Here is a 13,073-nt window from a genome sequence, read left to right on the forward strand (position 1 = left end):
GAAGTTGCTGGATATTGGCGGGAACTGGAACATGCTGTCCTACACGTCGATCCAGAGCATCCCAAACATGCTCAATGAGTGACATGTCTGGTATGTATGCAGGCCATGGAAGAACTGGGACATTTTCATCTTCCAGGAATTGTGCACAGATCCTTACAACATTATCTTGCTGAAACATGAGGTGATGGCGGTGGATGAATGGCACGACAATGGGCCTCAGGATCTCGTCACGGTATCTCTGTGCATTAAAATTGCCAACAATTAAATGCAATTGTGTTTGTTGTCTGTAGCTTATGCCTGCCCATACCATAACCCCACCGCCACCATTGGGCACTCAGTTCACAACGTTGACATCAGCAAACCGCTCGACCACACGACGCCATACACATTGTCTGCGGTTGTGAGGCCGGTTGGTGGACAGTGCTGCAGTCAGCATGCCAATTGCACGGTCCTTCAAAACTTGAGACATCTGTGGCATTGTGTTATGTGACAAATCTTCACATTTTAGAGTGGCCTTTTATTGTCCCCAGCACAAGGTGCACCTGTGTAATGATCATGCTGTTTAATATGCCACATATGTCAGGTGGATGGATTATCTTGGCAAAGGAGAAATGCTCACTAACTGGGATGTAAACAAATTTGTGTACAGAATTTGAGAGAAGTAAGCTTTTTGTGCATATGTAAAATTTCTGGGATCTTTTATTTCAGCTCATGAAACATGGGACCAACACTTTACATGTTGCGTTTATATTTTTGTTCAGTGTAGATTGAAAGAGTGAAGAAAGATGATAGCTGCCATGTGATAAGCCTAATTTACACTGTTAGAAAAAAGGGTTCCAAAACGGTTCTTTGGCTGTCCCCATAGGAGAACAATTTTGGGTTCCATGTAGAACCCTCTGTGGAAAGGGTTCTTCATGGAACCCAAAAGGGTTCTACCTGGGACCAAAAGGGTTCTACCTGGAACTAAAAATGGTTATTCAAAGGCTTATCCTATGAGGACAGCCAAAGAACCATTTAGGTTCTAGATAGCACCTTTTTTTCTAAGAGTGTAAATACCACAGCGCTGTCTAAAGTGGTAAATGATCTTAGAGCCAATACAGATCTTAGAGCCAACACAGATGCCAAACAGTTCTCTGTCCTTGTACTCTTGGATTTAAGTGCTGCATTTGACATTGTTGACCATGATTTCCTTCTGGACAGACTAAATTGGTTTAGGACTTATTTAACAGGTCGAGAGTTTTTTATCACCCTTGGTGAACATAACTCAGAGAAAATAAATATCACGTGGCATTCAACAAGGTTCGATTTTGGGTCCGGTACTGTTCAGTTTATATATGTTACTCATTGCCAGCGTTATCAGAAAGCACAGTATTGATTTTAGCTGCTACGCAGACGATACATAACTTTACATTTCTGTGTCACCAGAGGATTTTAGCTCCACGGATAAATTATTAGACCGTATTAGTGATTTAAATACTTGGATGGCTCACAACTTCCTCCAGCTAAATCAAGACAAGACCAATGTTCTTATTGTTGGAGCCAAAGCACAGAGAAAGAATCTGGCTGCACATTTTAATTCACAAGCAATAAAGATAAAAATAAAACAGGTAAAAAACCTAGGTGTTATTTTAGATTCTTAACTCAATTTCGAATCGCACATCAGGAATGTGACCAAAATAGTTTTTTACCACCTGAGGAACATTGCCAAGGTGCGGCTGTTTCTCTATCAGGCTGATACAGAGAGACTCATCCATGCTTTTATTACAAGCAGGCTTGACTACTGTAATGCTTTCCTGTCTGGTCTACCCAAGAAAGCCATTGGTCAACTACAAAACATACAGAATGCTGCAGCACATTACACCAGTTTTAAGGTCTCTGCACTGGCTGCCTGTGAATAGATTTTAAGATTCTTCTATTAGTTTTTAAATCAATCCACGATTGTGCACCCCAATACATGTCAGACATGCTTTTAAGTTATGTACCCAGTAGGTCCCTCAGGTCCTCTGGCACTGGCCTTTTAACTATCCCAAAGCCTAGGACCAAGAGGCATGGAGAGGCAGCCTTTAGTTACTATGCCCCCAGCCTCTGGAATAGCCTGCCAGAGAACCTGAGGGGGGCTGAAACCGTGGACATATATAAAAGAGATCTTAAAACACACCTTTTTAGCTTTGCTTTTCCTTGGCGTGCTTTTTAGTTGTTCCGTTTTTATTGTTATTATTTTGTTTTTTATCCTCTTATGTTTGTTGTGGGGTAAATATTTCAGTTTTTATTTTCATTGTTTTTATTACTTTTTTTCCTGTGAAGCACATTATGTTGCATTCCATGTCTGAAATTTGCTGTATAAATAAAGCTTGATTTGATTTTGATAACCAATATAAATATCTCTAAGGCAGCTAAAGCAGGGGATGATATCTGTTGATTGGTCTCAGAGGGAGTGACTAACAGGGACTGGCGGTTACCTTGCGCAGACCTGGAATGATCATCACACTTCTATTGGCACTGATGTCCTCGTCTAGATTTAACCACTCCCCTTGCTCGGAGCGCGATTGGAGGACAAATCCAGTGATGGGCGGGAACTGAGCCACAGGAGACCATTGCAGGACTATACCTGCCGAGCTCTTATTGGCTGACAATGATGTGGGCGGCTCTAGTTTCGCTCTCCTTGGGAGTGGATCTGATGGTGTAAAGCAGAACAGCCTTAGAAAAAAATGCACCTACTTTGGAATAATTTTTTGGGGAGAAGAACATTTCTATTTCTCCAAGCATGCAGCCTTGAGTAGACAATGTCATTCAGGCTCTCAACACAACGGGTACTGACTCAGAGTTCGGATGGTGGCGATCTCACTGAAAGGCCCAGTGCCCACTTTGTTGTGTGGCAGGACACTGAACTGGTACTCTGTGTCAGGGACCAGCCCTGTCACCTGCAGACTGGAGCCAGAGGAGGAGAGCACGGGCACAGAGAGCCACTCCTGTTTCACCCCACTGTCACCCGCCGACATCTGCTTCAACCTGCAGAGAGAGGAGGAGAGGGGGAGTGAATGGAGAGAGAAATAAGAAATAAAGAGAAAAAAAGAAAGAGAGAGAAAGAAAAATTAGAATAAAAAATATATAGAAAGTGTGTGTGTGTGTGTCTGTGCGTCTGTGTGTTAGGGTTGAATATTTTCCCAGTATTTTACAAATGTTCCATCCCGAGAACAAATCACTTTTCTCTCGGGTAACCCGGTATTTCCCACCAAAACCGTAAGTGTCATTCAAAAGCATTATAAAGCATATAAATAGGCCTATGTCTGGATTTGATTAGAGCTTTGATCGGAAATTCAAGCCTGATGCTACCTGAGCCTGATGAGCCATACATTAAATACATTTTATGAGCCCTATATTAAAGACATTTTATGAGCCCAAGCCCAAAAAAGGCTAAATGATTGTGCTGTTATCCAATAGGCTACATACAGTATATGATATACAGCGCCTTCGGAAAGTATTCAGACCCTGTGACCTTTTCCACATTTTGTTACGTTACAGCCTTATTCTAAAATTGATTAAATAAAACATTTTCCTCATCTATCTACACACAATACCCCATAATGACAAAACAAAAACAGGATTTTAGACATTTTAGCACATTTATTAGAAATAAAAAACTGAAATATATTATTTACATAAGTATTCAGGCCCTTTACTATGAGACTCGAAATTGAGATCAGGTGCATCCTGTTTCCATTGATCATCGTTGAGATGTTTATACAACTTGATTGGAGTCCACCTGTGGTAAATTCAATTGATTGGACATGATTTGGAAAGGCACACACCTGTCTATATAAGGTCCCATTTGACAGTGTATAACAGAGCAAAAACCAAGCAATGAGGTCGAAGGAATTGTCTGTAGAACTCTGCGACAGAATTGTGTCGAGGCACAGATCTGGGGAAGGGTACAAAAAAAATTCTGCATCATTGAAGGTCCCCAAGAACATAGTGGCGTCCATCATTCTTAAATGGAAGATGTATGGAATCACCAAGACTCTTCCTAGAGCTGGCCGCCTGGCCAGACTGAGCAATCGGGGGAGAAGGGCCTTGGTCAAGGAGGTGACCAAGAACCCGATTGTCACTCTGATAGAGCTCCAGAGTTCCTCTGTGGAGATGGGAGAACTTTCACCAATCAGGCCTTTATGGTAGAGTGGCCAGACGGAAGCCACTCCTCAGTAAAAGGCACATAATAGCCCGCTTGGAGTTTGCCAAAAGGTACCCAAAGACTCTCAGACCATGAGAAACAAGATTCTCTGGTCTGATGAAACCAAGATTGAACTCTTTGGCCTGAATGCCAAACGTCACATCTGGAGGAAACCTAGCACCATCCCTACTGTGAAGCATGGTGGTGGCAGCATCATGCTGTGGGGATGTTTTTCAGCGGCAGGGACTGGGAGACTAGTCAGGTTTGAGGGGAAGATGAACAGAGCAAAGTACAGAGAGATTCTTGATGAAATCCTGCTCCAGAGCGTCCAGGACCTCAGACTGGGGCGAAGGTTCACCTTCCAAAAGAACAACGACACTAAGCCCACAGCCAAGACAACGCAGGAGTGGCTTCGGGACAAGCCTCTGAATGCCCTTGAGTGGCCCAGCCAGAGCCCGGACTTGAACCCGATTGAACATCTCTGGAGAGACCTGAAAATAGCTGTGCAGCGATGCTCCCCATCCAACCTGACAGAGCTTGAGAGGATCTGCAGAGAAGAATGGGAGAAACTCCCCAAATACAGGTGTGCCAAGCTTGTAGCATCATACCCAAGAAGACTTGAGGCTGTAATCGCTGCCAATGGTTCTTCAACAAAGTACTTAGCAAAGGGTCTGAACACTTATGTAAACATGATATTTCTGTTTTGTATTTATAATACATTTGTAAAAATTGATAAAAACCTGTTTTTGCTTTGTCATTATGGGGTATTGTGTGTAGATTGATGAGGACAAAAACATTTTTTTTCATCCATTTTAGAATAAGGTTGTAACGTAACAAAATGTAGAAAAGTCAAGGGGTCTGAATACTTTCCGAATGCACTGTATAGGCTACTGCACATTACGCATGACAGAAAAACTTAAAAGCCCATAGATGTAGCTAGCTATATGCTCTCTTGGATAAATAAATGAAACTAGCTCCAGTAGGCTAATCTTTTTGAGTGTGAACTGTATTACTGTACTGTATTGTATTATACTGTATTATATGGACTGGAATTACGCACCTTGTTCAACCCATGTTAAAGCTGAGAGAACACGTGATTCTGGTGCAGCACATGCGGCCTACAAAGTTACAAGTAGCGAATTAGATTTTAATTTTGGAATATAATAAGGCCTATTTTTATAATTAGTAGGCTGATGCATATATAGGCCTACCTTTCATAATATCTCGTGTGGCTCAGTTGGTAGAACATGGCACTTGCAACGCCAGGGTTATGGGTTTGTTTCCCACAGGGGACCAGTACAAAACAAGTATGAAAATGTATGAACTCACTACTGTAAGTCGCACTGGATAAGAGCTTCTCGCTTTCAACAGTTAAATATATTTTGTTGTCCTTATCTTCATCATTCTAATAACATCCTTGAATAATATAGGACTAGAGTTAGATGCAGATGGCTTTCACTTCTCTTCACGAAGATCGAATGGTTATGGGTCTGAATAAATAACTGCTATAGCCTACCGCCATCGCGCGTTCGCTCTTCTTTCAAACTACCCGTGAGATCTATTGGCGGTTGTATTTAACATTCAGAAAACAAGAGCTTGCGTCCCTCTTCGAATAGTCGATTGGTATAAGAAATGCAACAACAACAAAAAAAGTCCAGCAAGCTATTCTAGTCTAGCTTTTCCTGTATGGGACTCGAAGAGCTAAGGAGCGTTTTTTTAAGGAGAGAGGCCAGCGGAGCACAGGTGCGTGCGTATTGCGCAAGAGACAGAGGCTATAAGTTAGAAGCTTATTATGCATAACCCATCATTAATTAGCTAAATATAAGGCTAATACTGCATTGCATTTATTACCTAAAAGAGGTATGCTAGGCCCTATATATACTGTATATATATATATCAATCTAGAACAGGATGATCTATTTTGGATGCAATTTTAATGGAATTGATGGAGAGAGAAAGAGTGCTCGCACGTGCTCTGATTTAAAGCAACGATATTCGAGTGATAGGCTGTTTTAAAACTTTGCAGTTGCAATAAAAATATATATATTTACAACAAAAAAATAAGGTGGCCCCTGAAAACCAGATGGAGATGTGTAAATTAGACGTGCATTCGGTCCATATATTACTGTTGCATGGAAGAAAAGTTACCCTGAAGAGATGATAGGGCTACATGCATTGTGAACTGCGCTCCATACTGAAATGGGTTGTGTCCCCACCATGAGCGTTGATGATTGATCATGCAGAGAGCAGAGAGAAGGCCGTAGAGAAGCCAGATTTAAACATTGCATATCATTTAACAATTCCATTTCACGTCATGCTGTTGACATAAATAATTTATTATAATTTACCGGTTTCTAGCAATTATTAATCACGGGAAAAGGGAGTGGTTTTGGGCGGTAAATCTCGGTAAATCTCAGTAACCGGGTTCCCGCCATTCAACCCTAGTGTGTGTGTGTATGTGTGGGTGCAAATTATATGCACTATAAAAGATGAAGAGACTGCACAATGCATTCTATGTTCTATGTGATAGATCTAAATGACAACGTAGATATTCTATACAATATAATCATTTTCACATTTGTTGAACAGCATCATTTTTTAAGCGGTTTCTCTTTTAAATGTTCTTCTATCTGGCATCCATAATTACTATTTGTGGATTTCTGTGTTCTGTACCCCTCTGTGTCAATTCAGCATGTCTGTTTCCCTGTTTGTGATTGTTTACCCCTGCTGTTGATGATGAGCTGTCCTCCACTGATGTTCAATACAGTATATTAATATGTTGCTGCTATGGTTACACAGATGGAGACAGATCAGAGGCTAGAAGAGTAGAGGACTCACCAGACAGTGAAGAGAGGGAGACAGAAAAGAGACTAGAAGAGTAGACGACTCACCAGACAGTGAAGAGAGGAAGACAGAAGGTAGTGGGTTCGATCCCCGGGACCACCCATACACAAAAAATTTATGCACGCATGACTGTAAGTCGCTTTGGATAAAAGTGTCTGCTAAATGGCATATTATTATTATTATTATTATTATTATTATTATTATTATTATTATTATTATTATTATTATTATTATAAGAGTAGAAGACTCACCAGACAGTGAATGTCTGGGGGTATCCCCCATCAAAGCCTGGTTCCCAGGACACATTGGCCTGCTTGAACCCTGGAGACACAGACACCAGGGTGGCAGCATGGGGACTGGTGCCTGACACACAGACAGATAAGGAGAGAGAGAGGGAGTGAGAAGGAAGAAGAGGGAGAATAGAAAATGAGATAAGAGCTGCATCCTTATTCAACACAGATTCATAATACACTGGTGAGGTTCCATAATGTAATGAACACTTTACATATTAGCTACATTAATAAAGATGACATAGATGTATGTGAGTCAGTCTGTCTGTTCCACTCACCCAGCACTGAGATGAGAGTGCTGGCTTTGACAGTGGCCACGAGGTTGGTAACGCTGCACTCCCACTCCCCCTGGTGGTCTTTACTGAGAGGAAACAGCAGCAGGGAGCCGTTGGCTGCTATAGAGTACTGAGAGAGTGTGGCAGGTCCAACCTACAGACAGGGAGGACAGGGAGGAGATCGGACACACCAGCTGGGCTGAATGCTGATCTGCAATCAGTGAGTTTGTTTGTCTCTGTTTGTCGGGAAAAGTGTGTGTGTGCGTGTGTGTAAGTGTGCTTTCTTGCTTGCAGGTGTGTGTTAAATAATAGCTATTTCTGCTCCAGGGTATGTCCACAGTTTACACTATCTCAAGTAGTCAGTAGAGTACAGTTATTTGCTGTGGGGCGGATTGAAGTGCACTCACCTTGCTCCAGGTTACAGTAGGGGCTGGCTCTCCAGTGGTCTGGCAGGGGATAACAAGCTTCCTCCCCACCTCCTCTCGATACTCCTTTCGGGGGGACACGTTGAGTGACGGGGGGTCCTGCGGGTCAGAAACAAAACAACCAGCCGTGTCAATTAGTCAAGGACTTTATCACAATTAGAGAAAGTGAGTGAAACAGTAGATTACCTTTAGCTTCAGCCAAGATTAACCTATTCACAAAAGGATTAGCGCCACAATTAACCTTGTCATACAGGAGCTATTGTAATCAGGACCACATTAAACTCAATTCATGTCACAGATTGACAAGTAGAGGAGTGAAGAATAGATCATCGAAATATATATTTTAAAAGTCCTTACCTGCCTGTCTCAGATATGAGCTCTCTCTTCAGACTGAGAGAGGCAGATAATTGGGTAGCACTTTATTTTAAAGTGCTGTTTTCACATAGTAGGTATTTACTTGCAATTTACAAGGAAACTACGTGGTAAAATGGGACATTCTAGTCTAGGTAAATTGCACAAAATTGGTAACTAACTACCTGGTGCCAAAAAATGGGTCTGTAGTGGTAATCATTTTATAAGAAACAAAAAAAAAATTCAAAAGTTATTATCGTGTAATTACCATTTTACCACGTCATTTCGAGGATGAATACCTAATCTCTGTACTGTACAATAAAGTGCTAGAAAACACTGTGTGCACCCTGACCTGTAGGATGACTGTCGTGGGCCCTGATTGACCCATGGTCCCGAAGCTGTTGTAGGGGGTGCACGTGTACACGCCTGTTGCATCATCATTGACAGTTGCCATGAACACCGAGCCTTCAGACGTCAACGTCCATCCTGGGTACTGATTGGATAAAACAGTGAGGGGTCAGAGAACTTCTCAACAGTTTTTCAATTTAGGTTAATGTACATCTATCTCTCTTGAATGGGAACATATTATCTTCTGAGCACTAGGCCTACAGGGCATATTGATTCCTTATGTAAATGGTAAAATTAGCAGCATCAGGGTAGATATGAGGTTGATCTCCCCACCATGGCCAGATTCAGTGGCTGTCCATCCTTGGTCCAATCAACACGGAGCAGGGGGGGCTGGGCTCTCACAGGGCAGGAGACCAGTCCCCCCAGGCCTGTGGGGAGATATGTCTGCTGAGGCATCAGGAGAGCCTGGGCACGGTCTGAGAGGAAGAAAGGAAACAAATAAAATGATGGATGGATTGATGGATAGGAAGGATTTGTGTCATTATGTGGAGACTGAAGATTAGAGATGAAAACATCAACACATAGACACTTACGTCTCACAGTGAGACTGGCGGATGCAGTAGGCGGAGTTAAAAGCCCATTGGTGGGCATGCAGGTATAGTTCCCAGAATCTTCTGGGGTGACGCGGGTGATAAGGAGGGTGCCGTCCACCATGATCTTCACACGGGACTTCAGAGCCCTAACAACAAAGCAAAACATAAACATTCAGACACACAACCCATGAAGGACATTTAAATAGAGCAAACGCCACATTAGAAACATCATAACAAACGCATAATCCCATGTAAACACACAAATCCGATATAAATAAACCGTGACAAAATACACCAAATTTACTCTATGTGATGGACATTCTCTCCCTGCCTTTGCCACACATAGGTCATGTTGGGCGGATCAGCCACGGCCTGGCACCGCAGGAGGGCATTCTGGGTCAGGTTGAGAGCCGTGTTCTTCGGGGGGATAACAATGACTGGAGGACCTGTTTGAGACCAGATAGAATAGATCAGGGATTTCTTTCCATGATCAAATTTAGCAGGACATCGCAGATTAGCAAGATATCTCAAATCCGATCAGTTATCTGGTGAGAGCAACACTACTACACATTTTTCATGTTGGGAGATTATGGCTGATTGAGATAAATGTTTAGAGGATTTGTTTGAAGGTCTGTTTTACGGCTTACATAAGGCTTCGAAAAAGTGACTACAGCCAGAAATCAAAGCCTTACTATAATCCAAACAGGTGTCACTGCCAAAGCTAAACGGCATATCCTGGTCATATTGACATCATGTGGCATAAACATAGCATGACTTAAAAATAAATGGAGCATATTGTATTACATAAGTGAGATTCATGAGGAAAAACATCCACAGAAAGAACACAACATAAACCCTCGGATTCACCTGTAACTGAAGATATCCCATTCACCACTAGATGGCGATAATGCCTCACTACACTCAACAGAGGATTTGGGTAATACTAGACAAAGTGATGGGAGATTGTTTGGCTCACTGTGTACCAGTGGGGATTCCAGTGACTAAGATTGGGAGAAAATAAGGACAGAGTATGCTGCTGGATTTTTCTATTCTCCTAGTAGGACCCAGGGGGAAACTGTAGACACGAAACTCATAAACAAACAGACAGACAGACAGTGACTGACCTTTGACTTTCAGCTTTGTCACATGAGTCACATTGCCCTCTGTGTTGGTGGCGAGACATTCATACCGTCCTCCGGCCTCTGTGCTCACTGCTCTGAGAGACAACGTCCCACTCAGCACCTGAGATACAGAGAGAGAGACAGAGAGAGAGAGCGAGAGCGAGAGCGAGAGAGCAATGAATTTCACTGCAGGGACAATAAAGTTTGCATTGTGAGCGAGAGAGATGGCAATGTGAAATTAACTTTTTATATATTTTTTTGTTTAGCCATGAAGACTGAACCATGAATCCTCACCTCAACCTTGTCTCCTCCAATCAGAGTACCATCTTTAGCCCAGGTTATGGTGGGTTGTGGGTTGCCACGAGCAACACAGGCTAGAGAAAGAGGATTCCCCACTAGAGCCTCCAGGACAGGGGGAGGGGTCTTGGTGAAAATAGGAGGAGCTACAGAACAACAACAAAGACAGTCAACACAACAACCTCAATCCCTTTTTCCAGAGAGAGAGCTAAACAGATTGTAAAGGTGAAGGTCTCATAAACAACAAAGCTGAATCAGCAGGTTTGACCCTGTTTAAAGTCAAATTGGCTGAAGGCTATTGAACTGGGGTACGCAAACATCCCTTAGAGGCCAGCATGTAATGTACAGTCCACCAGTGAGTGAGTAAAGCTCTCCCTGACAGTGTGCGCCTGCCAAGGCATCTTAAACCTTATCAGACAATGGCCTTAGATTTGAACCTGCAGGTCTTTGACGGAACACCACAGGCCATGTGCCTGGCTAATCTGCCCTAATGCCTCTCTCCTCTCCTGCTCCTCTCTCCTCTCCAGCTCCTCTCTCCTCTCCTGCTCCTCTCTCCTCTCCTGCTCCACTCTCCTGCTCCTCTCTCCTCTCCAGCTCCTCTCTCCTCTCCTCCACCTCTCTCCTCTCCTCCACCATTCTCCTATCCTGCTCCTCTCTCCTCCCCTCCACCTCTGTCCTCTCCTGCTCCTCTCTCCTCACCTGCTCCTCTCACCTCTCCTCCACCTCTCTCCTCTCCTCCACCTCTCTCCTCTCCTGCTCCTCTCTCCTCTCCTGCTCCTCTCTCCCCTCCTGCTCCTCTCTCCTGCTCCTCTCTCCTCCCCTGCTCCTCTCTCCTCTCCAGCTCCTCTCTCCTCTCCTGCTCCTCTCCCCTCTCTCCTCTCCTGCTCTTTCTCCTCTCCTGCTCCTCTCTCCTCTCCAGCTCCTCTCTCCTCTCCAGCTCCTCTCTCCTCTCCACCACCTCTTTCCTTTCCTCCATCTCTCTCCTCTCCAGCTCCTTTCCTCCACTTCTCTCCTCTCCTCCACCTCTCTCCTCTCCTGCTCCTCTCTCCTCTCCTCCACCTCTCTCCTCTCCTCCACCTCTCTCCTATCCTGCTCCTCTCTCCTCTCCACCACCTCCCTCTTCTCCTGCTCCTCTCTCCTGCTCCTCTCTCCTCTCCTGTTCCTCTCTCCCCTTCTGCTCCTCTCTCCTCTCCTGCTTCTCTCTCCTCTCCTGCTCCTCTCTCCTCTCCAGCTCCTCTCTCCTCTCTTCCACATCTCTCCTCTCCTCCACCTCTGTCCTCTCCTGCTCCTCCCTCCTCTCCTGCTCCTCTTTACTCTCCTCTCCTGCTCCTCTCTCTTCTCCTGCTCCACTCTCCTCTCCTGCGCCTCTCTCCTCTCCTGCTCCTCTCTCCTCTCCTGCTCCTCTCTCCTCTCCTCTCCTATCTCCTCTCCTGCTCCTCTCTCCTCTCCAGCTCCTCTCTCCTCTCCACCACCTCTCTCCTCTCTTCCATCTCTCTCCTCTCCAGCTCCTTTCCTCCACCTCTCTCCTCTCCTCCACCTCTCTCCTCTCCTGCTCCTCTCTCCTCTCCTCCACCTCTCTCTTACCCTGCTATTCTCTCCTCTCCTCCACATCTCTCTTCTCCTGCTCCTCTCTCCTCTCCTCCACCTCTGTCCTCTCCTGCTCCTCTCTCCTCTCCTCTCCTCTCCTGCTCCTCTCTTTTCCCTCCTGCTCCTCTCTCCTCTCCTGCTCCTCTCTCCTCTCCTGCTCCTCTCTCCTCTCCTGCTACTCTCTCCTCTCCTCTCCAGCTCCTCTCTCCCCACCTGCTCCTCTCTCCTCTCCTCCACCTCTGTCCTCTCCTGCTCCTCTCTCCTCTCCTGCTCTCTCCTCTCCTACTCCTCTCTCCTCTCCTGCTCCTCTCTCCTCTCCAGCTCCGCTCTCCTCTCCACCACCTCTCTCCTCTCCTCCATCTCTCTCCTCTCCAGCTCCTTTCCTCCACCTCTCTCCTCTCCTCCACCTCTCTCCTCTCCTGCTCCTCTCTCCTCTCCTCCACCTCTCTCCTCTCCTCCACCTCTCTCCTATCCTGCTCCTCTCTCCTCTCCTCCACCTCTCTCTTCTCCTGCTCCTCTCTCCTCTCCTGCTCCTCTCTCCCCTCCTGCTCCTCTCTCCTCTCCTGCTCCTCTCTCCTCTCCTGCTCCTCTCTCCCCTTCTGCTCCTCTCTCCTCTCCTGCTCCTCTCTCCTCTCCTGCTCCTCTCTCCTCTCCAGCTCCTCTCTCCTCTCTTCCACCTCGCTCCTCTCCTCCACCTCTCTCCTCTCCTCCACCTCTCTCCTCTCCTGCTCCTCTCTCCTCTCCTGCTCCTCTCTCCTCCCCTGCTCCTCTCTC

At 45.0% G+C, this 13,073-nt stretch overlaps 1 protein-coding gene across 1 annotated transcript in view; it reads right to left on the reverse strand.

Annotated features, from left to right (window-relative positions):
* Positions 1 to 13,073, reverse strand: part of LOC121541732 (protein turtle homolog A-like) — a 38,957-nt gene that overhangs the window by 11,076 nt on the left and 14,808 nt on the right. The window contains exons 5-15 of the mRNA XM_041851003.2: positions 10,710 to 10,858; positions 10,419 to 10,536; positions 9,599 to 9,740; positions 9,295 to 9,440; positions 9,035 to 9,177; positions 8,706 to 8,846; positions 7,985 to 8,101; positions 7,581 to 7,731; positions 7,264 to 7,375; positions 2,819 to 3,009; positions 2,460 to 2,674 (exon numbers count right to left, since the gene is read on the reverse strand). Of these exons, the coding sequence (XP_041706937.2) occupies positions 2,460 to 2,674; positions 2,819 to 3,009; positions 7,264 to 7,375; positions 7,581 to 7,731; positions 7,985 to 8,101; positions 8,706 to 8,846; positions 9,035 to 9,177; positions 9,295 to 9,440; positions 9,599 to 9,740; positions 10,419 to 10,536; positions 10,710 to 10,858 (1,625 nt within the window). The remainder of the gene's footprint in view (positions 1 to 2,459; positions 2,675 to 2,818; positions 3,010 to 7,263; positions 7,376 to 7,580; positions 7,732 to 7,984; positions 8,102 to 8,705; positions 8,847 to 9,034; positions 9,178 to 9,294; positions 9,441 to 9,598; positions 9,741 to 10,418; positions 10,537 to 10,709; positions 10,859 to 13,073) is intronic.

The sequence above is a fragment of the Coregonus clupeaformis genome, chromosome 27, assembly GCF_020615455.1.
Source record: "Coregonus clupeaformis isolate EN_2021a chromosome 27, ASM2061545v1, whole genome shotgun sequence".
NCBI classification, from domain to species: Eukaryota; Metazoa; Chordata; class Actinopteri; order Salmoniformes; family Salmonidae; genus Coregonus; species Coregonus clupeaformis.